At 30.0% G+C, this 27,872-nt stretch overlaps 1 protein-coding gene across 1 annotated transcript in view; it reads right to left on the bottom strand.

The window, feature by feature from the left end:
- LOC147065913 (ras-related and estrogen-regulated growth inhibitor-like protein A) overlaps positions 1-27,872 on the bottom strand; it is an 86,185-nt gene that overhangs the window by 51,537 nt on the left and 6,776 nt on the right. Inside the window, exons 2-3 of the mRNA XM_085955325.1 lie at positions 9,201-9,282; positions 4,950-5,006 (exon numbers count right to left, since the gene is read on the bottom strand). Of these exons, the coding sequence (XP_085811451.1) occupies positions 4,950-5,006; positions 9,201-9,279 (136 nt within the window). The 5' untranslated portion in view covers positions 9,280-9,282. The remainder of the gene's footprint in view (positions 1-4,949; positions 5,007-9,200; positions 9,283-27,872) is intronic.

The following is a 27,872-nucleotide window of genomic DNA, read 5'->3' as shown; positions in this document are numbered from 1 at the left end:
ATTGGGTCTTTGGTAACTCTAAATAGATGTACATTGCCATATATAGTTGTACAAAATTCAATTTTATATAATTTTTCCTTTCACATACACATATATCTTTTACCTAATTAATAAGCACATAAACAAAATATAATACAGTTTAAAAAGAATAAAATAGAACACATTCGAATCAAGAACATCTGGCGGTAAAAATCAGGTACCGAACCATAAATCTGTTAATATAAATCTAGATGAAATTCGCATTAACCTTTTTAAAAAATGTGGAAAAAATATTAAAATAAAAATTCATGTATTGAGTTACCTACACGTAATTATGATACAATGTGTTTATCTTTACGATTTTCCCATTAATGTTTTTAGTATCTTATTATTTCTGTTAAAGTATCTGTTTAGTATAACAACACATTAACAACATATTAATTTGAAATATTGGCGGATAAAAGAAAGAAGAGGAAACGTTGTTATTGTGTATATATATATGAAGATTAAGACATGTTTAATTTGTAATAATCTTTTAATAACTAATTTAATAAATAATATGATAAAATTATAAATTTTTAATTAAGTACTTCTTTTATTCAACGAATAATTCACAAGATTTAAGAATATACCATTCTAATTATAGAACATACATAATTTTGAAAACACTTTTGAGAAAATATATCATAACCAATAGAAAAAATCTTTTTGAAAAAAGTAAGACACCCGGCAGGAATCGAACCTGCAACTCTTGGGTTTACGCCCCGTCCTCGCATTATCCACTATGCTACAAGGTGACATACTAATTTGGACAAATTTTAATTATTGGCCTTTTAATACCTGCTCATCAGCGCTCCTCTAAATCAAGCTACTATTGGCAATCGGTTTTTGTTCGGCGTTTTTCAAAATTATGTATGTTCAAAATCATAAATATTTAACGTCGCGAAATATGCATGAAATAAATGACTTCACTAGACTAACATACCTACTAATTTAGGTAGGTATAATAAAATCGTGTTAGTTGAAGTATTGTCCGCAAGTCAACAAATCGGAAATGTCATAAAATTGAAATCAATTAGGGTTCGATTTCGTTTTGGCGCCATTTCACGAGTAATGCATCCGTTGACAAAATGGCCGCCCGCTGCAAGGCCGACCGCGCCATTCGTAAGGTCAAGTGCAGCGAGGAAAATAATAATTGAATGAAAATGCTTTTCAAAGACAAAGCGTTAGTCACGAAGTTTTTCGAATGCATACCAGATGATCGCGTTTCACGGCGGACGTTCCCGCGCAGTTGTGTGATTTGAATTACAATATGGTGTTGCTAGAGAATAAAATGTGTGTCATAGAAAATGATCTTAAAAGTTATTTATGATTAGACTAGTGTAGAGAAATAATTATTGTTTGTTTAATATTATTTTCATTAACCCATTGGAGACCGAGTTCATTTTTGAGTATCACTTAACTAAAATCGATATACTTAACTCATTTATTATTCATTTAATTCAAATAAATCCTTTAAATATTTGTAGGTATTGAATTATTTTATTATTTATTTCTATTTTAAGTTAATTTTGTGTATCAGTGGAATCAATAAAACATGTAAAATATACGATTTTGTATTTTTTAGCCCTTTTTTATACAAAATGACAAAAGTAAAAAGTCTATGATAGAATTAAATGATAAAATAAAGATATACTAAAACTAAAGTTTATAATACTGTTATATGTTTTTTACTCACTCAAACAAGTCATACCTACCAAACTGGTCATTATTTGGAAAAATTTAAAAATTTATTATTAACTTAAATAATTAAAAAAAATATATATAGGACTCTATATAACTAACACTATAAAATGATGGCTACATCTATTATTAAGTAACTTCAACTTAAAAAAAATCAAAACATGATTAAAAATAATTGATTTTCACCATGTCCTGCACCCTGTAACAGTGGCGCCAAATTGGCGCCGATTGTCTCCAGTGGATTAATAACGTAAGTTGCCACTGAAAACCATGAACATCAGTTGGAAATTGATGGTGAATGTTTCATTTCAGACTAAATATGAAAATACCAAGAGGACGACCATGAGCTCGATGGATCCATAAGATAATCAACTTTAGTGGAAGTATTTGGCAATGACAGTAAGAATAGCTCTTAAATTTACGTTATTTAAATAGTTATATTAGTGAAATTAGACAGTAAGATAATTATTGACATCAACCGTTTCAAACTATGTAAAACAAAAAATCAACAAGTTTAGTTTGCCCTAATTTTAAATAATATGCTTAGTTGGTTGAGAGGTAAATTATTAAGTGGTTTTCGATATTAGACTCGGCGAACAAGAGTCAAATTATTTCGTATTAAAATTTCATTCCCATTGCCAATAAGTGTCAAGCCGTTCTTGTAGCCTAGTTATGATTCTGTTCACCGGATGCTCGCGAATACAAAATTACAACGGGCATCTCTTTGCAAGTGCCAAAAACCACACAAAAATTCTGGCTCTCACCAACGTCGGCCTATTGAGATGTTTCAATGTTGCTATGAAGCCAATTCTTTGTCCAACGAAAGGATTTTTGAGTAAATTATGAGTATCGGTCGTGATTATTATTCTGTTGATTTCGATTTCTTCGAAAAGTGAATGAATAAGCAAGAATTTGAGCATTCCCGGTTTTATAGCTGATATGTTTGGCTTGCACATGTTTTTGTAATAATCGGAATTATAAACATTATAAGAGGGTCATTAAAATGATTCAATGGAATACAATTTACGACTAAATTATGTAGCGTCTTTTTTAGTTCAAAATAACATCCTCATATTGAATGATTTTATTGATTTTTATATGAAAGCGATGGATTAATAAGAGATAGAAACAATAAAATTGCATGTGAAAACTAAATATTTGAGATAGGAACATTAAATACGAATTGAATCCAAATTAAGCAGTTAATGATTCTCTAGCATTAAAGATTGTTTGGCTATGTAAATAATATTAAAATGGTATTTATAGAAGTCGGTGAGCTTTTTACTAATTTTTGAATGCACCAAAAATCTATTATCGTATATAAAAAATAATATTGTTTTACTCACACATTTCCGATTTCAACAATAATAATAAAAATTTGGACAATTCTGAATATTACATATTATTTCAAAGCAAAAGTGTATTCAAAATAATTAAAAATAAAAGTGTATAACAATTATTATGTTACCTATTAAGGATATTATTTTCCGGAAATCAACAACTTGGAAAGAGTGCGATTTTGCTCGGAAACGTTTGCGTCACTAATGTGAAAAAGAATAAGTAACCTTGTAGAAGTATTTGTAAACATAAACACTATTATAAGATTTCTCTGCATCTAATAAAAGATATTTCTAAAATGTGTTCTAAAATTCTCAGAAATTAAATACTACATACTAGTGTTTTATGCAACGTTTTTCATTCATTAAAATTATCTAAAATCGAATGCAAAATCAATTTAAACAATAAAGGATTACAATACTGTTTTCAGAAGATGCATTAAAATATTCTATTGCAGGGTAGTGGTATGTAAATAATATACTGATGACTATGCCCATACTATTTTATTATATTTTAGTGAGTAGTGAAAAGTGTTGGCATACATTCGCAAACACGTGCTCGTAATAGTCAATAATTTCATATTATTAAACCATAGAGAATGAAAATAGTGCACGGTTCTCACAACATAATAATATACAACGTTCAGTGACTACTGTTTGATACATATAATTTGAAAAATGATGTTCGAAATTTTTACGTGGCGGCAAATTTCATAAATTTAAAAATGATACCTTATTATGATTACAGACCTACAATCTTATCTATAAAATGGTCAAAAATGGAACTACGAATTACCAAAGGACGCCATATTGAAAAACGTCATTAAAATGTCAGATTTCGTCCAATTACGAGTCGTGATTGGGTAGTTTTCGTCAGTGGCTCCCCCATCCCATTCTTCAGATAAGTTTGTAGGTCTGTAAGTAGTTTTTGTTTCAAATTATTAGCGATAATAATTCGTCAGTCATTTGTTTTAAAACAACGCGCGTGACCTTTAAAAACACGCTTTTTGAATTACCAAATAGCCATCTTTTGCAGTACTTATTCATTCTGTGTCAATATTGCTAAATAAATAAGATAGCAGACCGATTTTATTGTTTTGGAAAGGTTGTGACATTTCGAAATCGGCAGATATATCGGTTGGTAAATGAAACATTTTTTGAAAGTATATAATAATCCTCCACGTGTTTTAGGCCCACCACCCGTTACGTCATCATACCCTTATATGCATATATCGTGGCGAAACAAAAGAGATGTACCTACCCATCAATATTGTAATGGGAAGAATTTGAATAAGATCCTGGTTTGAATGACGTGTACTAGAATGTGCGGGTTTTCTATTTATTTTAATATTGCAACTCTTTGGTTGAGCATATATCGAGGGCTTAGTGTCAAACAACACTATCTACAAAAGTACAACTTTACAGGAGAGTAATTAAAGGATAAAAATTGTTATTTTAGATTCTTGTAACTTAACAAGGGAAATGTTTATTTAAAACCTAATGTTAATATTTTATAATTTATTGTGTATTGTACATTTATCTTGCTTATGATGATGTTAAAATGTATAGGGATAGTTTTGAAAAAATATGAAAACAAGGGTAACTTATGTAATTAGCGTTAAACTTTACTGACGATTTAATAAGAAATTAGAAAAGATTGACATAACGTTGTTTGACTATCATGTAGCCGTAAATGTAAAATAACGTTATCTAAAAAAAAGCACTTTTTTATAGATAACGTTGTCTGACTTTAAGCACTCGATATTATACAAGATATTCTCTATTATTGTATGGAGATGATGAAAGTACAATAATTTTAAATATAGAGTATTTTGCATTTGAGAGCGCATTTGAGATATTGAATAGGTTTAATAAAAGAATTAGACTCACCAGTGTTTGATCTGTATTCGCCAATGAATCTTCTGGTCAAATATCGAACTGTCAACGCTGAAAACAAAAAACATTTACTTTAGTTAAGTAATTCAAATAAAGTACAGAGTAAGTATATAAAATATTTTATATACAAATATTTATAAGCCTTCTTTTATATACAAACTTAATTCGAATTCAGAAAAATATTTATTAGAACAAAAAAATATTGATGCATGGTATTCTAGCCAATGTGGTTTACCAATGTAACCAACTGCACGATACCTACATTATCACAATACGAAATAACTATGTTTCCGAGGTTTTATCAAATTTCGGCGATAATATTTTGTGATTTTGAATCAATATTTATTAAAAAGTATTTATATATGAAAGCAAAGTTAAAAAACAGATATAAATGTTAATAATTAAATGAACTGTATGTAATTTCGCATTGCAGAAATTTTGAATGAAACATCATATTATCACAAAATGCGTTATATCGTCTCTGTTCTGGCAGAACACACTAACTGGAGAATAATAGTTTTGAGTAATTTGACTTTGAAGTTGTTAAAATGTTTGAAATGGTCTATAATGTGAGTTTATTAAGTAATCGTAAAAAGGATGACTTTAAAATAAAGACTGTTAAGGTTTCCAGACGGTAAAGTTTGAAATAAGAAATATTTTGGTATAACTAACTCAATATGTATTTTTTCGAATTAGTGTCTTCTGCCAGAACGATAAAGGATATCATTATTTAAATATAAAATCATGAACAATCGCAAATAATAGTAAATAAAGAAACATACAAGTATTTTGATTTAATTATGTACCTAGTTATATTACTATTACACATATTAAATTTGGTCTGGAACCGAATCAAATGTTAACTACAACAAGTTCATTTAGTTGAATACATTGAAAATACTTCAATGTTTCTTATTATAGCGGAATATGTAAATGTAAACAAAATGCAGTTAGTATATTAAAAATAATGTAAAAATACTGAGATATAAAATAACCATGACAGTAATACTTGAATCACCAGTAGAACATGCATGACGTTTTTATCTTTGTCTCAAATCGTGCAAACTTTTCGCTCGAAAAACTTCACGGGATTAGTTTGACCATGTAAGTGGGTTTATTATCTCTTTAAGCAGATATGATAATTGAAGTGTAAAATTTGAGAAACGAGTCAAAAGTAAATCTTGCGTTTTATACTCGCAATAAAAAAATGTATGGCGGAGCACTTTGTTTTAACGACTGCGGGTTGTAATTTGTAACAAAAAAGTTCGGAAAAAGTTAAAATGTTTTGCAAGAGCTTTTTCATACTTTTATTTTTTATTGTCTTATTGTTATGCTTCTTATTGTTCTAGGGAGTCAACATTGATGATAGCCATTATTGTAATCAGCTGTGGTAAATCTAACAGGTCTTTCCACTTATTTGTCACTGCCATTTGTACAAAACAATATTTTTTATTTTATTAGCTTTGTGACATTTGCAGACAATTTATGCTTTAGCGGTTTTATCGACATCTATCATATTGCATATTCTCGTTTATTTCTTTAACCATTGTGTTTTTCCCGTACAACTTACTATTTAATAATATGCACGTTTCTAAGGCACTCATTTTATGTTTGTAGGTCAATTTTTTCAATAAAAACATGTGTGAGCATGTCTCGTGGCTCTCGTAGTTCAATATGTAAGTCGCTGGATTTTCATTAGGGGCTTCTAATTTATCAAAGCCTGGATGATTTTGTGATAGTTTTATTGTAAAAAAATGGTATATTCAAAATCCCACGATAGCCGAACACAGAGGATTTGAATCCCTGGTCTGGCAACATCCACATGTTGTTTTTCAATTCGTGTTCAAATCCAGAGTATGTAACTAGTAGGTTGAGTAAGTGGCTAACACCCATTTCTCGTAAAAAATCTGTTGATATATGTTTGATTGCAATACCGGCATTCTGAAATCCGGGATCCTGGTATTCAATGACACTGAAACCAGAGGAATTAAAAAAAACTGTATCCAAAGTGTCATTAAATATTTATTTTTGGCGGAAATACTGTCGACTTTGGTTTTCAATGATATTTGGCAATAGATACAAAATAATTTCATTCAATTCCAGTTTTTGGACCAAATTTACTTTAATTTTGTGCGAAAAGTTGACGGTTAGAGTTATAACGAATATCGGTATTTATTCAATATCAATACCAAAATACTGGTATTGTTAGTGTTAGTTGTTAATGATTTTCGTAACCTGATATGGCTGGCCAAGAATATGGAGATGTAGTTATAGTAATTTGTTAACCAACCTTTCATAGAAGTCGACACAAAGAGAAGAAATAATAAATTTTCTGACGAGTGTCTCAGAAATAATAAATTCATTCAAAATAAAACATTGAATTGCTGTCATGGATGTACTGAAACGATGTCATCTTAATTAGATGTATAATTTAATGCAGTATTTAATTGTGACAAACAATACTCGAAGAGAATAAAACCGAGTCAAGAGTATATCATATGATTTACACGTTGCCATTAAGAGGAAGCTTCTGCGTTAAAAAGCGCGTATTTAAGAGTGTTTTAAAGTTTGAAGCGTCTTTTAGTGCCAGGTTGATGGCGTGCAATGGGAATAGCTGCGCAAATTAACGACGCCCTCTTGATTAAACGACGCCACGCGTACTTAGGCGCAATTCGGCTGAGCCGTATTTCGTAATGTACGAGGTTGATTATCGGAAAATGTTGGTAATATTGGAAAATTTGAAACAATGTCATATTTGATGACGATTGACTATATTAAGGAAGCATAATATATATTTAATACTGTGTATACATATTTAAAGAGGTTACATGTAAATTGTACCTACGTACAAGATTCTCAAATTTTATTAGATTCAATTCAATTTTCATAGCTGATTTTGGAAAAATTGAAGAATAAAAACCTAACCTAACCTAACAAATAATCCACTATATCGACTATTATCAAAAATTGTTTGCCGCTGGCTTGAAAAATTGTTGAACGCAACGCACAAGACCGAGAGAAGTGGAATCAGCTTGGAGAGGCCTTCATCCAACAGTGGATAGATAGAGGCTGATGATCATGATGGTGATGATGAAATAAAGAGTGATACATTCTTAAGTCTTGTGTATTATTTGTTGAATTACAATTTTGCGAATTAGCACCACAACAAATCGTGGTTAATTTGATAGGTCTATTATTGATTTTATACATAATATATTAGTTTATTTCCATTGCTATTTATAATATTGGAAAATAGTCAATATAAGGTCTAAATTTAAAATACTCAACATTTCACTGAACGTCGTCATAATGTAAGTAAGTAGGCAGAATAGACATGTTTGTATTCTTAAAAATATTGTTTCCCGAGAATAAAACGATAAAACCTTTTAGATATTATGAAATGTAAGAAAAAAACACAATTGAACGAATATGTCAGCAAATAAAACCAAGATAACGTTTAGTGGTGGGTTTATTATTTTCTGAAGAAAAATAACACAATTGTCTATGGAAGTCGTCGAAAGGTCTCGTGTCTATGAACTGGAAGTTATGGCAACCCCACGCATATTTTCCAGCAATGCAAATGCCATACACCCGTATATTGTAAAGCAATATGTGTGAAATATTGCCATGTTGGCATTTTGTTTTCAAACACCGTGTAGGCGTGGGCATTAGGAAAACTAATTTAATGTGTTTCGGAAAAAATTTGTCCCTCTTTTAATTTGAATTGTGTAATTGATGGATTACTGAAGTTTTAAGTAGCCCACTGGAAAACCAATATTCTGTTTACACAATTTTGTATTATATTTAAATGTCAATATACGTGGTATTTACATTTATTAAATTAACTATCACGTATCTTTTGATTATTATCGTGGACGAAATTTTTAGGATGTTATTTTATTATTATTAAATATTTATCGAAATTTATTAATGGTATGTACGTTTATAATAAAAAAGAGTACCTACGTAGAACTCATTATGTTTAGTGTGTATTTGATAATTATTTTAATAAGAGTGACTGAAAGTAGAGAGTTTGGTCCTATATAGATTATATTGTAGTACACTTTCTACCTAGCTATAATATTAGTTTTATTGATAGCGATTCCTGGATATATTTTAATAATTGTTCGTATTATATTTTACGCTAGCAACATTAATTTTAAAAGTGCGGCTGCAGTACTGGAAAATTCAACTCAGAGCACATCATTTTTATTATAAGTTATATAATATATTGTCATATGTTACCTGATTTCCCAACGTTGATGTTTCCTAAAACTGCTATCCTAACCCGGGGTATATTGGCATTCTTTTCTTCAGTCTTCATATTCTGGAAAAAAATAAACAGATAAATGTTAATTATTATATAATATTTGGCTGCAATACTTTACAACTAATAATGTAATGATATTTTGTTGTTTATATTATCAAAGAGTAATTGTAAATTTGGTAATATGGACAATTCGCAAGTGTATTGTTATTGTTTGCTACAATAATTAATGTCTCATTGATAATACAAATGAGGATCGCTTTTACCATACCCGTTGGTGCCACTGTAGAATGATTTCAATATACAAGAGTACCAATGTAATGTGATAAAGGTTTCCAAACAAATGAAGTGGATAATCACTAAAAAATGCACTCATCCAGCAGTAGGTACGCGAGAAATATAAACATGCCAAAGCCGTTTGATTGATGAAATAAATAAGTTTGACGAAAATACGTGGCAATAAACAGTCTTGAACAGCGAATAATTTACAAAAAATGGGGAGGCCTTTATTCAATAGTGAAAGATGACAAATGTATTAATTATTATTGTATGTATAAAATTTAAAAGCGTTAAACACAAAAATACACTAAGTATATATTTTGATTTTGCCTACATAATAAGCTTTAATATAAGTGTAAGTACCTACTAACGATTAACATTATTTGATTTCTTGAGAAGCTCTACAGGTATTTTAACTGTGTCAGTTAAATTTGGAATACGTAGATTAGCGATCTCTTTTAGTTTTCAGAATACTTGGAGTTTGTTTTAGAACGGATTTGTTTTTATTGGTAAGTGCTAATACGCTTGTAACAAGTGCGTGGGATCACAGATTCGATCACCGGTGAATTTTCCCTCCCACTCTGAAGACGGGCCAAAACAGCAACACTGCATTGAAGATGAAAAAGCGAACATCGTTTCAAAGACAAAGTGTTTACGGCGATAGTTTAATTATATGATTAAAATTACAAACTCGCTTTTTGTTGTTTTAATAATAATTAGGAATTTGTACAGAACATATAAATATTGGTTCAGAGTTAGACTAATTAAACAACTGAGAGCAGATAAAAAACTAATTAAAGATATTTTTTACCATTTCTACATTTATTATTTTTATGATTGCTGAATTATTCAAAAATACCTCTACGGGCTACGGGTTTGATACCCGGTGAGGTCAGAATATATTTACGTGATTTTATCGAAGTCTGGGTATTTGTGATTATTTAACTAATATTACTATCTGCTACTGTTTCATTACACTACTATCATAAGGCCTGTTGAAGTGCATAAAAAAAAATAGAAAAATAATAGAGGATCGTACGCAGAATAGAAACTGCTCATGACGACCACGATTCTTAGTATGTCATAAAGTTTTTTTGAATAAGCTTGTGAACGGTTGTGACGGAAAATAACGCAATAATCAATAATTAGTGTATTCTATTTTTTTTTGTTTAGTCTTGAATAAAAAATATTTTGATTTAAAAAATAATATATTATTTCTTTTGTTCAATTCTGAAAGTTTAAGAAATAATTCGCAAGGATTATAAACGGGTGGATAGCTTAAAAACGAGAGCACGTAAATATTACTCAGTCCAGATTTTTGTTTTAGTATTTTTTCTATTGTGCATGTTTCTGAGGTTTTCAAAATTATATTTATTCTAAAAAAAATACGATAAATCAAATATCGTATTTATTTCACCGGTTTCATTAACCATAAAGTAAAAAAAAATAATAGACCAAACGTACAGTATAAAACTACCACACAGCAGTATACACACTATATAATTTTTTATAGGTAATAAAACGCAGGTAAAAATAGACAAATATCGCGAAGCATAGTGCTTTCATGATACTGTTGCCAGGTGAATTTCAGTCTTTTAACGTACCTACACACTTTCCTATTAAATTTCACCCTGCTGACGGCGGGACCGTGTACCCTGACAGGCAGTCTATATACGCAGTGATTGAAAAGACACCTGTCAGTATCGTGCGTACAATATTCGCACGTAACTCTCACGTTTAGAGCTTTCGCAGAGAGAGTGCTGGGCAAGGGGCACGTTTCAGGTTCGGCTGTCTCCGGGTGTCGCCCGCGCGGAGCACGTGTCACCCCGAGGGCGCGCCCCAATTTCATTAAAACTGCCTGCAAGGTTCTCCGCTCGTGACTTTTATTAACTTGGTTACTGTGAAATTATTCATTCGCAGGGTTGTCGATAGGTACTTACAAAGTACACGCGAATTTTTGCGAGCTTTCAAGACGATGTTATTTATAGTTTGAGGACTTCCTCTACACCGCACTTGCATATATAACATACTTTGCTTAATTAAAAATATTTTGATTGTAATCAGTTAAGTAGATACTTTCCAGAATTAGATTAGAAAAAAACTGTATAACAAATTTAACTCATTACAATATACATAATTTGAAAACATCTCATGCATATACACACTAAAAAAAAATCATTTTTTAGAAAAAAATACGATACCCGACGGGACTTGAACCTATATCTGAAGCATTTCACATAACAACTACTAGTTCAAATTGTCGTTATTAACTAAGATGCCCGTAGTTTAATTGGAAAAACATACTGGCGCGAATCCAGCAGATACAGGTTCAAGTCCCGTTGGGTGTCGTATATTTTTTCTACAAAATGATTTTTTCTAGTGTATATACACGCATGAGATGTTTTCAAATTATGTATATTCAGTATATAGAATATTACATTCTGAAATCGTGTGTCTTATTCGTTGAATAAAAGAAATAGTTTAGTAATTTATTACATGCTGAGTTTTTTACATATTATAATTATGTTGTTACCAAGATGTTAATAATGATATTATTTTGTATGCACGTAGTGATTTTGTGTTTAGTGGGGTGGTTTCATAATTTTTGTTTTTCCTCTTACATCATTAATACCCTAGTGTCATAGCATTGAATATGTACCTATAGTTTTTTATGACTTTACCGAGGCTTTGACTGCGACTCGTTGTCATATCGCCTATTCTCTTCTAGAAGAGGATCCGCCGAACAGGCCCTCACTCCAATTTTGTTAAAGAACTTTACAATTTTGCCAAGCTATTCCATCTTACACCGCAAGGGCACCTTTCAATTCGTCGACATTCTCAAAGATATCAGCAATTGTACTATGTGTCGTTCATATTTAGGGCATTGTACTGCTATATGTACAATATAATAATTATATTATACAATACCTATAGTAAAAAGTGTTATTGTTAACAAGTAAGATAATAATAACATAACTTTACAATGTAGAATTTATTAATTGTGAAAGCTCAGATACCATTTCTCATTGTAGTATTTTCAGTAACCTAATTCAGTTATACAAATAATTTAAGATAACTATTTAAAAAAATATGAAAAGTTAAAAAATGCTGTCACAGTTAAAATGATTGACTTAGGAAAAATACGTTACAATGTTATATTTAAATGATCTTGAGAAATGAAATATATTACTACCCAAGGGAAGTTATTATAATATTCGAATATCATTTTTAAAAATCTTATATCTGGTAACCCTGCTCGCTGAGTCAGAAATTAGCGAGGGAAAGCCCTTGTACTTGATTTTACGTTTTATATATTTTTTATTATTATTTTAAATACTCTCTCTCTCTCTCTCTCTCTCTCTCTGTAATGCAGTCCTAAGGATGTAAGAATAATACTTATCGTGGCGAGTGGCCAATAAATGTGGTTTGGGATTTGAGCTTGCGAAAATAATTTCTTTCAGTGCGTAGGTATCTACCGGTATCCCGAACGAAGAATAATTTTATTGTGGCCTACTGTAATAATTTAAAAAATTACATTTTCATGTAGATTTTTTTTAGATTCTGAAATATTTGTGTCTTGTTGAAATTTTTAAAATTCTCTGCAATTAGTCACGTTAATGCCGTTCTTAAAATTTTATTTACGCGTGTTTGCGAATAATTTCAAATTACTTAAATATTTTGCTGTTGTGTAATTTTTAATATCAGAAAGTTAACATAACGGACATTTATACATTTTTAATAAATATATATCTTCCATTGCCGCCTATTATATCATTAAGCACATACCATTTAAATAAAATTATAATTATTTCTTATAATACGTACCTTTCGACTTTTGGTTACCTTCTAATGAACTCCAGAGATATTCGATCAATACAATGAACCCAATTATTTATGTTGATCATTTTTTTAATTCGAGTTCTATCATATACCTATATTCAAAGTATAAGAGGTATTTTCCGATAGTATATTATTATTTCTTAATTTATAACTATTCCAAAATACTAAAAAAAAATATAATATCCATTCATTTTATACAAGTTAAAAAAACAAAAGAACGTCACAAATACATTAGACATATAGACAATTAAAAATATAGTTATAATTAAATTTCAGTAGATTGGAGTGGCAAATGATGATAAAGTAGATTAAAAGATCAGGTAACCGACTATCGTATTTATTTATATGTTAAAGTTAATTACATACAGGGGGGTAAGAAGATAGTTGAATATTCTGCTTAGTCTCCAAATAATAAAAAAAATGTGACTTACATTTAAAAAATATTTATCTATCGCTCGGAATCTGTGATTGATTTCATTAATTATTTATTATAGAAATGCGTAATCTAAAAGTAGACGATAAAACTTATGTATTTATAACAATAATGATTTTGATAGATATTAATAGTACAGTCCTAGGTATTTATTGAAACATTCATTGAAACGTTTTCGATAAGTCAAATTGAATTGAATGTATGAATCAAAATGCAATACTTGAAACACGCTGGAGCGTTTAGTCATACAAATTATAAAAGAAAATTATTACGAAGTAAAAACGCGTCGTCAATGTTACGTAAAACGTTTTTCATGATCAGATATTTTGAAAAGAAATATCAAACAATGTCAATAAACGATGTTTTTCACGACTTTTCCAGGAGTATTTTGAACCGTGAATTTAAAATATTTTGTTGTATACCTTGTTTACACGCCAAAGCGGGAATTTTATTAAGACTGGTTTCCTGTTTTCGATCGTACCTATAATGTAAACAATAAACCATTGCGTATTATTTACGAAGTGGGTATTCAAGTTCATAGAAATTGTTTCATATAATAAGGAAAGCTCCACAACATAGAAAAGCTTTGTCAGAATACAGCTGTTTCCCGAATCATTGAACTCGAATATTATAAAATATTCCTATTAAGATTTTTTTTATAGTATTTGTTTACTTTTGTGTCGTTTTACGACTTGAGAAGCTATTTCAAATTAATAACTTATTTTGAAATCGCAAACGGTTGAAGGTCGGTCGAGTGAAATCTTTGTAAATGCAGTTAACACCTTAATAAAAGTTTCAATGCCGCTATAGTTAAAACGCTTTACATATATCTGTATGCATACTCTGCTTACTGCCTTAATATATTTTTGCAAACAGATTGGGTAAAATAAACAAAAACGTTTCGAAAATAATATGTAATTAATGTACTTTTCATTTAATTCAGTTGCGAAATGTCGTATTATGAAAGCCATGAAGACGTTATTAAAACTAATTGAAAAATAAAAAAAAATCTACTTTATTACTAGTCGTTAGAACAATACATCCGTAATTGAAACGGGTAGCAGTTGAGAAAAAAATGCCCTGATGGTAGCCGACCTCCGTTAAGGGATGACACGATAAGAAAAAGAAGCACACAGTGAACAAGAGTATTTTATACTCGTCTAAATTATGATTAGATTTAAGCATAAGGTTTAGTTGTTTTAAATAAATGTTTTATGTTATTAGCACTACTAAATACAGTATAACCCCTATTTTACGTTTTTTAAGGGACTGAAGAAAAAAAACCTAATTGGAGGGAAAATGTAAAAGAGGGGTATTGAAAAAAAGAACATTTAAATTTTATGTTTCTAAAAAAATAACGTTTTATTAAAAAACAACATTCAATTTAAATTTTTATTGATTTTTTTTATATTTTTTAATAAAAAAATCATGTATATTAGTATGTTGCATTTTTGTTATGCAATTCTCACCTTATGCCGTACGAATGTCACGACCCAATCATTGTCAAGCGCGCGTAACTAGCATATTTTGAATATTTCCGACATAAATCGCGGGAAAGAGAAACGTAAATTCGGGTATTAAATGTACTGAAATACATCGGAACTGAAAAAATTACACGCAATTGCCGGGAAAACGTAAATTCCGGGCACGTAAAAACGAGGTTATACTGTATATAAAAATTAAGCTTGAAAAATACAATGAAAGGTGAATAATTAAGGTACCAACGATGTACATACGTTATAACAAATTTATGCCGCTGTATTTGAATGCTGCCACGAGAAAATAATATATTTTTTATATATTATAAATGGCAACACTATTTAAACCATACTGCAATATTGAAAGAATAGAAACCACCTGTTTGTAATAGAAAAGTTTTTTTACCCGTTTGATGTCCGTTCTTTTTGTTTGTGTAATAAATAATTATATTATATCTTTGTAACTCGTATGTAACAACAGTCTTTGCGTAAATTCAGTTATGTTGACAATATCAAATTTTACGCATTTCCTCAAGTAATAATGTCTTGTATGTTAATATAGTGAATGAAATATGAATTATTTGCATGCTTACGAATTTAATATATTATTATTTTAGAATGCAATTATGGGAGGGTAATAAAGTCCCTACAGCCATCATATTTGTCCGCTAGAAATTCAGATAAATTTGCTGACAAATGATCTAATATATTAGGAGATTCTTTAATGTTTCTGTGAGCCTGGTAATATTAGGAGTGCGAAAGGATACGCGAAAACTTTTATAATTTATTACATTCCATTTCTGGACGCGGCCGATGGCTTGCGAATGTCTGCATACTCCGACTGAAGAATTTACACACAGTGGCATACTAATGGTATACTACCATTTTAAAATGACTTAATTTATATGTAAATATTTTAAATCTACCCTGTTTTCAAATTTGCATTTGGATAGATAAATAAGTCAGTGAAGTAATTGTGTAAAAATAGTCTTGAACGGTTTCTAATCAAACTAAATATTACTTATCAATATTACTTAATATTAAAAAAATATTACTTATCAATAATGAGAAATGAATTTTCTTGATACTTTTTTGGTTTAGCTGTTTTGTTATCATATTAACAGCTAAACCAAAAAAGTATCAAGAAAATTCATTTCTCATTATTGATAAGTAATATTTTTTTAATATTAAGTAAACCATATGACAGCTATATAATCATAACATCTACACGAGATATGTTTACACAAAACCGTGAGAGTACTAATTGGATAATCTATTTAATAAAATAACTAGTATAAATCAAATATATTGAAGATTAAAAACACAAAATCTTCTTCAAAAGGCAGATTGATATTTATGTTTAAAAGAGGTACAAAATTTTAAAGAAATAAATCACTTTGATCTTGAATGTTGAATCATGAAAATAAATTAGTTTGTCCCCCTTTTAAGCACGTCACTGCCAGTATATTCTGATGTATTCATTGCCGTAATAATGTTTAAGAGTTACACTTATAATCCGAAGTCAAAACAGACCCAGAAAAATACGAAATATTTGTATAATAATTCAGAGAAGCGTAATAAACGATAATGTTAGGGGTATGAGTGAAACCGAAGAATAAAAAGTTTTTCAAAGACATAAAGGCATTTATAAAATGATAAAACCGGATGATAAAAACATCATTAAATAATTTAGTTTAATATATAAAGGTAATCATGACAGGACTCGCCGTAGAGGACGAATTTTATTCAGAAGGACTAATCAAATTAAGAATTCCACTAATGGTTGAAACAGACACAATGACGATCTGGTACATATATGCCAAAAAACCCGTTTCTTACGTTGGCGTCCTGTGTCACAGAGTGTAAGTACGATGTCATAGCTGTCATATATGTATGTATAATATGTCGGAATGGTATAGATATGATCATAGACACTAAAACGATCTTAGTATATATGTGCCAGATAGTCATTGTGTCTGTTTGAACCTTTACACCACTAACACAGTCCCGAGATGGTGAGAGGATTGGAGCTGTGCCGTGGAAAAGGCTGCCCAATGGCCAAATCGTGATGGATAACAAGGATGTATATAGAGAAACAAAGCATCTACATTTTGAAATTAAGCAATTATTATTTGTCTATTTAGATTATTGTAAAAACAGGCTTAATCCCATATAAAAAGAAGAAGAATACTGCAAGGATGAATTTTAAGTGGACATTTCATTTTAGTAATGGTGGCAATAATGATTTTCCGGTTGACATCCGTGACAAACTTCAGCTCTTAATGGCCGTTCAGTCAAAGTTAAAATGGCTGCCCGAAATCATATGATTATAATATCAACAGGAATGACGTTTGACATGATCCGTGTTAGTATCTGCATATTTCATCTGCCTCCGTAAACACTGGATGCACTTTCCTGGGATAAAAATAGCCCGCGAACGTCAGTTGTCAAATTTAATATGATATTCAACAGATATTATGGGATTAGAGTAATGGCGGGCGTATCTTTATTGTACAGGAGACTTACGTGTGTGGATCTTTCACAATGAATGACGGTGGGCCGGGAGAAATAACTTACTTCAACATCATTTTGGATATTAAATATAGTATATATTATTATGAACAGACTTCAAAATAAATACTCTTGTTATTAATAGATTGCGGGTTAATTTCATCATAAATGATATTGTTGATTAAAATAACATGACCTTTTCCTTAAACATCTACCAGCTTTGTAAGATAATAAATCGAATTATCATTTCAAATTACTATTTTAAGTTAGCCCACGAATTCGTCGATAGTAATTAAACAGATATAATATAGAATGAAGAAACACAGACTTGATTTGTTTTTTTTCACTCAAATCAATGAGGACCAAAAACGATTTTTTTTATTTAAAGAATAATTCACAAGATTTGAGAATGCAACAATTATGTATATTCAATAAAAGAATGTAACATTCTTAAATATTGTAAATTATTCGTTGAATAAAAATATAGTTTATTATTAAATTATTAGCAAGTAAAAGTACGTTAGCTATAGCTAAAATTTATAGAGATTTTGACACAAAAAAAAAACACAAACCCCGACTGCCAAAAATAATAATTTATGATAATAGCAATTTGTAAAGTATTTATATAAATACTAGTTAATTTCGTCGTAATTAGATAGGAGCCACATAGTTCAATCGGTGAAGCACGTTGGTGCGAATCCAGTGGATGCGGGTTCGAATCCCACTGAGCGTCGTATTTTTTTTTTTAATTCTAGTATCTTTTCTAAATCCGAAACTCACCTAACCACTCCACCAATGCTATCTGACTACTTTAACTGCTCGTGACGAATTGTAGCAAGTGTGTTATTTACCTTAACTTATATCGTATATCAATTTTTATTTTTAGTAAGCTACGTTGTACCTAATATTGATTATAGGAAATCATATTGTTGTAAACTAAAAATGTGAGACACTAGCCTAACAGGTAGGTAACTAATAATGCCAATAATTAATACCTACCTGCAGATAGTATACTCAGTTTAAATTGACAATACTTTGTATACTGTTAAGCGTCAATTACATTGAGCTTTTTTATGAGCTGATTATTGGCAAATTTAAAAGCGGGCGGTTCAGCTACTGCGATTTCATGATTACACACAAAATTTTCCATTCGCTGATAAGCCACAAGCCAGCGAGCGATTTTGACGGAACGTAGTTCGTTTTTTTGCCGGGAGGTCGCTACGCTCCATAATAATGTTTCCATTAAACGTCAAAAAGGTAAATTTCAAAATGAGTAGTTCGTTTTTCCACCACCACGCTCTACTGCGCAGACGCGATACGCCCACAAGCCGGCGTGTAGCTTATAAAGTTGACCGGCTTTCAACTTTTCTCGGTGGAGTGTTTACAACCTGCTTATTAGCTTGTTCGATGATTACACTGGGCGAATTTACAGGCAGATTATAAATTTGCCAATAATCAGCTCGTAAAAAAGCTCAATGTAATTGACGCTTTAAATATACGTAATTGTTGATTGTATCTAAAAATATTTTCCTATAAATGTGTGAACTATATTGTAAACTTTTTTGACCTTGAACAAATAAATACGCATAATATAATATTATGTGTACGATTTGATTACAAAGTCCGTACAGACGTTAATATTTTGATACTAAAAAAATAAATATTATCTGCCATATTTTTATTTTAATTTACGATTTCATATCAGCCTTGGATCAATACCAGTGGTTTGGATAATATAAATAACAATAAAACTGTCATATTCTAAAATACATTCTCCTTTACGATGATGTGTTAAATTTAAAATTTTGCAAACACCAAAGATGTTTAACAGAGTCAGTGAAAGTGAAGCTGAAAAAGGTTTACAAGAAACTAATGATGAAGTTAGCTGTACGTCATTTAGCATTTCTAATTCATTGATTTAAAACTTTTAATGACCATATTATTATCTCTCATAAATCGCCAGTTAAATATGTAGGAATTTCCGAAATACACCCAACATTTTGATTTTATTATTAATGAATGGTTTTGTTTTTGATAATTACTATATACATTCACCATTTCGATTACAAAGCATGTCCGAAATGTATCAAAATCAAAACATTAACATTACAATACAAATTACTAGTTATAATTCGGAAGAAGAGACTAAAAATTATTATTAAATACGGTGAATCATTATTATATTGCATATTTAGAAGAACAATCCTAAACATTGTAAACAGCAGTTTGTAGCAGCAGGCCAACAAATATGGCGGCTTTTTACCAACAAAGTTTATAGCCGCCATCTTTTAATATAAACAAAATTATTCAACAGCTGATAATATTTCATTGACTGTATAGTGTATATTATATGAAAGCCAGATTAATATATTCCTATATATTATACAAGTTTTATGAACAATATTGATATTATAACATAATATTAGAATAAATGGGAGACAATGTAATATTTACGCTACGTATATTATTTGCGAACGTACAGCATTTGTAAATAAATTATGCTGGATTAAGAGAAATTGAATTTAAGCTAATGTTTTAATGGTTTGTAGAATAATTTATGCGATTATTGTGTAGGTGTTTCGGATTCGTGGGAGTAACGTCATTTGTAAGCAAAGGTACACTGTCAGTGATAAGAAAGGTAAAGCCGCTTTGTACCTGAGAGTTTTGGAGAATTAAAAATTACTATACCAATGTTTTAGTGTAAAATTAGATTCCGGTGAAAGCATATGGAAACAATACTATAATTTTTTGATTAATAAATAGTTTTAATGGTGTTAAAACAAACGTGAAGTTAATGTCGAAGTAGATACTGTATATATACTAGAAAAGCGATCTGTGACATTATTGCAATGGTATGACAGCATACTTATTCAATTCTCAGAGGCTGATACGTGATGGGCATTGTAGTACCTAAGTATTAAATACCTTTGGATTGAGGATACTTAAGACGACAGTTAATAGTTACTTACTATGTAAATAACGGTCACAAAATGTAGTATATATGTATTGTGTCACAATAATTAAGTATAAGGACTATGATGAATTGCTAAAACTGGTTCCGATAGAATAGTAAAAAAATATAATTTATTATATATGAAACATCATATTATTTTTTCAACAATTTCACTATAATTGATGTTAATGTTAGATACATAATATCTCTATAAAAGTTAGTTTCATTATTAAATTATTTTGATATCCAAGGTTTGTATGTATCTTTTTTAAAAAGAGGATTGTTAATTCAATGTATATATCTATATAATATGAATAACCGATTAACATATTATTACAATTTAAACAAGCAGTCCAATCGGTAGCTTAACGTGGTAACCTCTGATGTATAATGTTAGGTGTAGGTTTATAAATTATGTACAGTAAAAAAACCGTTTTAATGACGATTAAAAAGCTTGCACCTAAATCGTATCAAGAGCTTAAAAGCATTACATTCTAGCAAAGATAATCATTGCGAATTTTCAACTTTGCGTAGGCTTGAATAATCCCAGTGGGCTTTCGGAATGCTAACCAAACATCTGGTCTCCTTTATGTTTCAGAATACTTTGTTTAATGAAATTATTGATGCTTATATTATTATCATTATTAAAAACAGTGTTTTAAAATAAGTACATTACGTAAATTAATAAAGCATTAATTAATATATATACCTATACATTATTATTCAGAATATAAAATTGCTCTCTGACATTTGATTACCTATTTAAGGGGGGACATGCTCGTCGTAGGTCAAAATTGAGTTTTTATTGTATTTTCAAACCATGATCCTGGACACTCTTTAAACGTTGTAGATAATCTATTTATATAATTTTGAAGCCTTATTATCCCTTATATTTATAAACACGCGCGTCAATATCATTTTACTCCCTACTTCAATTATAGTTTGTCAATTTATGGCTACGGCCGTATGTTGTAGCTTAACCACTGGGGAATGACAAAAGAAATGGCGAATTTCAAAAAACACTACCTTATTCTTAGGTCAATAATTATTATAAAGCAATCATTATTCATAAGATGTTTATCACACTTAAATAATCAAAGTAAAATAAGGAATTATAATAAATATCTTTAGAATCATCTTCAAATGTGTTAATATTGCCGATTTTTTGAATAATAAAATGCCTATTTCTTGTCAAATTTGGGATCACAGAGATTATCAATATAATTTTTTATCGTGAATATTTTACAAAAATTATCTCGTCATAAATTATACTAATGGTTTTATAAATGCGTTTAAAAATTAATAAATGTAAAAAATCTTAACACCACTGCACAGTTATGTACCGAAATATGACTATATTCTAAACATTAGAGCGAGAGGTTTAAAAGAATACTATTTTATGTAACAAAAATACTGTATGCAGTCATCAAATGTTTAAAAATAACTATAAAGAATAATAAGGCTTCAAAATTATATAAATAGATTATCTACAACGTTTAAGGAGTGTCCAGGATCATGGTTTGAAAATACAATAAAAACTCAATTTATACCTACGACGAGCATGTGGGCCGTTAAATACGTTTCTACAAAAACGCTTCAGTAATTGATTTAAAATTAGAATACAATTTTCTTTATAAATATTTTCCTTGGAAATTAAGCGTATACTTATTTTATAATAAATAAATATTGAAACCTGAATGCTTCATAAAATTTGCATTGCAAATATTGTATCCTGAAATAAAATAATGCAAATCAACCTACACAAATTCTTCGGTATTTCTTAAAAACATTTTCTATTAAAATGTCATTAGAAAATTACAATACTTTTATCGTGATGTTTTATAATTCAACTGCTTAAAAATTGGAGTATAGCTTAATCCTTTGGGGAGAAAGAAAGAGATTTTTTTAGACGGCCATAACTTTATTCATATTATTTTGTTTTTTGAGCGTGGGATACACTGTCACTTTTTGGTCGAATAAAATTTTCGGGAGAAGACCGAGACAAGAGATCTAAAAATAAAAATTAAAAGCTTCTAATGATAATTCATGAAAAACCTATAATAAAGTATTATCCTATTGGTAAATATACTTTGGTTCACGTGAGAGACATTAAACGAAATCGTGTTGGCGTTTTTGTGAATGGAAAAGATATGTTTAGATTTGTGACGTAATTATTTTGGTAGATCAACTTAATATAAATGGATATTTCAATTAGTGGACATAGCGTACGTGAGCTTAATTTTTTAATGTCAACGTTTTATTATTGGACCCCATTAGCACGATACAAACTTGACTGTCTTATATTATATAATTATTATAAATCAAATTTGTGTCATATCTCAAATATACATACTTATATCCGATCTGCGTAATGGAATTTTATTTAAAACTCTCCCAAAGTAAAATAGATACATAATTGTGATTTTTATTTAAATTTTTACGTCATTCATCTGATCTGTTAATACCCTACATACTCAATAGTTAATTAAGCATTTTTATTGCAATCCAAATATCGTCTTATAAACCTCACCTACGCATCTATTCTATCCACAATACTGCTTTCGACCGCTACGGTAGCTATCTAGAGTAGGTTTGTATCAAAGTATTAGCACTTATTGTACCAATTACAATAAGTTAGCCGTCTAGTCAAAACTGTCTATCTTGCTCTAAAATTTAGCACAGCCAAGAGAGGTGCTGTTAAAATATAGCACTTATTGTAACAATTACAACTAACTTATTGTAATTGTTACAATAAGTATAAATACTTCGATACAAACCTACCCTAGATATCTGCCATAGCAGCCGAAAGCAGTCTTGTGTAGAGAATAGATGCGCAGAAGACAAAACAGTAGAATTCTTCTGATTTTTGATTTAAATAGAAATAGTAGGATAAGTGAAACATAAAAAATCTAAATATTAAGTTTTTCTTTCGCATTTTAGTGTTAAAATGTGTTGTAATAGTAGATATTTCCGCCAATCTGAGTTTGGTGGTAATTATAGCATTCGACTGCAGATAGATCAGAAGTATTTTTTGTTTGTTTTCGAGTCGGATGTGATGTCTTTTCTTTACAAATCGGGCGGTTTTATTCTACCGGTGATTTTGTTGTAGGTACTACGAATATAAACATTTACTTGAAAATAATAAGAATAATCACTGTACCTACATACATATTAAGTTAAGCTAACTGCAATTATTAATATTACATAATATAATGTGTATTCTGTCGAATCGTACAAATTTAATGTGGTATTACTGGTATTAGTATTTATAAAAATATGATTGCACACTAGCATTGTTGCCTGTTGTCGCAGTTTCAATGTCTTGGCCAACTATTCAGTGAAATATTTACAGATTAAAAATACTTTCATCCGCGAAATGAATCAACCGTCGCCATTGTTTCGCATAGCGCAGTTTCTTTCTGTCACCGAATTCATTAATTCGTACACTTTCAGTTTTGAAATAACACCAGACAGACGAAAATTGGCATGTTGTATAGTATTATGCGAGAGCAACAGAATTCGGACACATCAATCAGTGAAAGTGTTATAACAACACATTAGGTGGATGTTGTATTATTTATGTATTTAGTTATTGATATTTTGAAGTATATATACGATAAATTAAACTTGAGCAATGCGCAGAGTTTCAGTTTCAGGTTAATCACCTAGAAATGAGTTTACTAGTCGAGGTCTGACAAATTCCAATGTATAATATTAATGTATGACGTCCATAATAATATCATGTTTGTTCCCATTAGCAGTAACTACCTACTGTTCGATATTTTTTTTACGATTTTATGTATCTTGTTGTAAGATTAAAATCGTAATTGTTTAATATATTAAGACTGAATTTTTATTCGATGTATGAATGTAATATTCGTCATTAAAAAGCCATTCCATGTCCGATCTTTCGATTAGAGTTGTGATTTTTATGAGAAATGGATGTTAGCCACTTACTCAACCTATTTGATCCATACTCTGACTCCAAATACATATTAAAAATCAATATATGTATTTTATAGACTCAGGAAATGAACCTGAGACCCACGATATTGTAAGCATACGCCTTGGTCACTCGGCTATTGTGGTTGTCAAAAAAATTGAATAATCTTAAAAAAAGGACCGAGTGGGATTTGACCGACATATCTACGATAATTGAAAGTGTTTTTATTTTTATTAATTTGATTTAAGTAGATAGCTTATTTATTAACTCATTCATATTGCAATAGGTTTGATCTTGAATAAATCACTATATTTAGTATATCGAAAATTTAAAAATGAAGTGTCGTTTAAGTAAGTAAGAAACGTTTTTCTACTGTTTTTCTTTTTATTGTGGCGAAACCGCATTTGTGCCAATTGCAGTTTTTGTTTACGATTTTATTGACTTCGTAATAAAAAAAAATGATGTGATTTATATAATAAATATAATTTTTATTTGAGTAAATTCCAATGAGTTCACAATAATTAAATTATGAAATTATGACATGATTTAATTTTTAACAACCGGCCATTTTAATTTATGTATTCGAATACTCAAATAAGAATTATTACGAAAAAATGTCACGCGCCATCGTAAAATCCTGTTTACACGTCTAGTATCAATATCCGATGTCAAAGAAAATATTTGATAGCTTAATAAATGAATTGCCAGAAAATCTTTATGCATTCCCGGCAAATGAAATGACAGATTGCTATGCTATTCCCATGATGCGCTATATATACCGTTCTACCGAAAGATTCCAATCCTCTGTCATCGTCATTATTTTGGATCAATTAAGTTCTATATAAAGGTACCTTCAAGATAATTCTAATATTCTACATTATATTGATTACATTCTACGTATTTTTTTCCAAACTGAACCATTTAGTTCACCACCATATGAATGTTTCATAACATTTAGATTGAACTGGATGTAAGCATTTGTTTGGCATTATCTCTTCTTCTCTCTCTCTCTCTCTCGTCGAACCGAGAGTTTCCGTATGAAAAGTCAGTGCCATATCCATTGGACTACAAAGGCGATGATGATAATGTATATTTATGATATTTTAAATAATTGTTTAACTGAACAACGGCTAGCGAATAGCTAAAAACTACTCCTACCATTTTTCCCACAGATTTATTAAAAATCACATTATAGTATCAATACATAATATTATTAAGGAGATATGGAACAAAATAATTATTTTGATATTAGATTTATTTTAAAATATTTAATTAAATGTTAATATAGTGCGGTAATATAACTAAACCGTCTTAATTTAGATGAAATTTACTTAAAAACTATCGCTGGAATCACTCTAAAAAACAAAGTCTACAATTAATATAATAAAGTCTTATTTTTTTTCATATAAAACCGTCGCATGATATAAAAAAGATGAATTGAGTTATGCTCACATATCATCGGACGCCGACTGGCGGACGCCGGCGCCGCGACGCGCTTGCTGCAGCGTCGCTTTATTTCTGGGCGTCGAAAGCGAGCGTCGCTTTATTTTAGACTTTTCCGTCGACTTGTGTTGGATATCTTATTCAGTCGCGTGCCATTAAGGGGGGCACTTTGTCATTGCAGTGTGTTTTGAATTACAATGTAGAGGATTTACATGTCAGTCAAATTGTACGCGTATGTTTGATTCAACTTTCATGACATATCCGAGCACTTATGTTACTTTAAATATTATATTGACTTTGTGTACGATATTCAACAAAGTGATATTGTTGGATGCCTATTAACCATTTGAGAATTTTTCTTTTTGTCACACATCATTTATTATTTGTATGTTTTTGTTGATTTATTTACAAATACATAGTATAATATTTGTTTTCGATATATTAACTTTATTTTTTATATATAGGTAAATAAACCCGAAAATTCCTTGGACTGACCGAGTGACAAATGTTGAAGTTCTCAATCGAATGGAGAAGGACCGAGAAGTTCTACGTGGTATCAAAACCAGGAAACTACAGTATCACGGCCACATCATGAGGGGACAAAAGTACAGCATTCCCCAACTTGTCATCAAGGAAAGATCAATGGTAAGCGTAGCAGAGGACGGCGCCGCATTTCGTGGCTTAAGAACCTCCATGATCGGTATGACTGTAGCTCCACTGAACTGTTCGGGGTAGCAGACGACAAAGCTAAGATCGCCTTGATGGTGGCCGACTTCCGTTAGGGGATGGCACAATAAGAATAAAAAATGAATCTTGTCGTTTATAAATTTATGACAAGTACTTTGAGGTAAAATGTGTAAATCAAATACTATACCTAGTTATTTTATTAATTTGGTCTATCCAATCTAAAGAGTTTCATAAACTTACTAAACCGGAAATACTAATTTTTGTATGTACTCATCATAGATTAATCCAAGTCCTTGTAGAATTTATAAGTAAAATTCTAGAAGTATATTAACACCAAAATTAGACAAAGTCAAGACTAGATAATACACAATACATAACAATGAAATTATGCAATGATAACTTACCTATCTATATTAGCTAATATTATGTATGTATTTAGTAAGAACAAAACAATAATAGCGATTGAGAGAAAGGTAACACAATATAAATAATATTATATAATATTAAATATAAGACAGTGTATCCAAGATATTTGTATATTTCGATAAAAAGCATATTAACGGAGTAAATTAATAATTTTAAATATAGAACAAGTAGGTACTAGATACAGTTATTAAATTAAAATTGAATAAATAACTCATAGTGCAAACTGAAAGAAATGCTCCACGGTCTTTTTCATATGTAAACGAAAAGTCTTATATAACGAGGTGTTTTTATAACTGCTACCCATAATAAATTGTAGTGATAGTAATTATGTGTAGAAGGAAGGCAATGCACTGATAAGTATAAGTATTATAACTCACAGGTATTTGATAAAACAGCAACTATTATATGACCTTAATATCAAGACAAATAAATATGTGTATTTTGTAACAAACATACTACAGTGTTGAATAATTAATAGAAAAACATTATTCAATTTGGTTACAGTGCTCATACAAGGTAGTTACTTTACAAATTATCTCTAACTGAAATATGAATCACTTTTATCGAATTTGTTTTGCGCTAACGCACAGCATGGCGGCCAGGAGGGCTGGTGTTTATTATCTTCGACCCTGGAGCGAATTAAGTATGGCCGATAAA

Source organism: Rhyacophila brunnea, unplaced genomic scaffold (assembly GCF_057557595.1).
Source record: "Rhyacophila brunnea isolate RB1 unplaced genomic scaffold, BYU_Rbru_1.0 scaffold_5, whole genome shotgun sequence".
NCBI classification, from domain to species: Eukaryota; Metazoa; Arthropoda; class Insecta; order Trichoptera; family Rhyacophilidae; genus Rhyacophila; species Rhyacophila brunnea.
The sequence above is the reverse complement of the archived record's forward strand: the minus strand, read 5'-3'. Positions and strand labels throughout refer to the sequence as shown.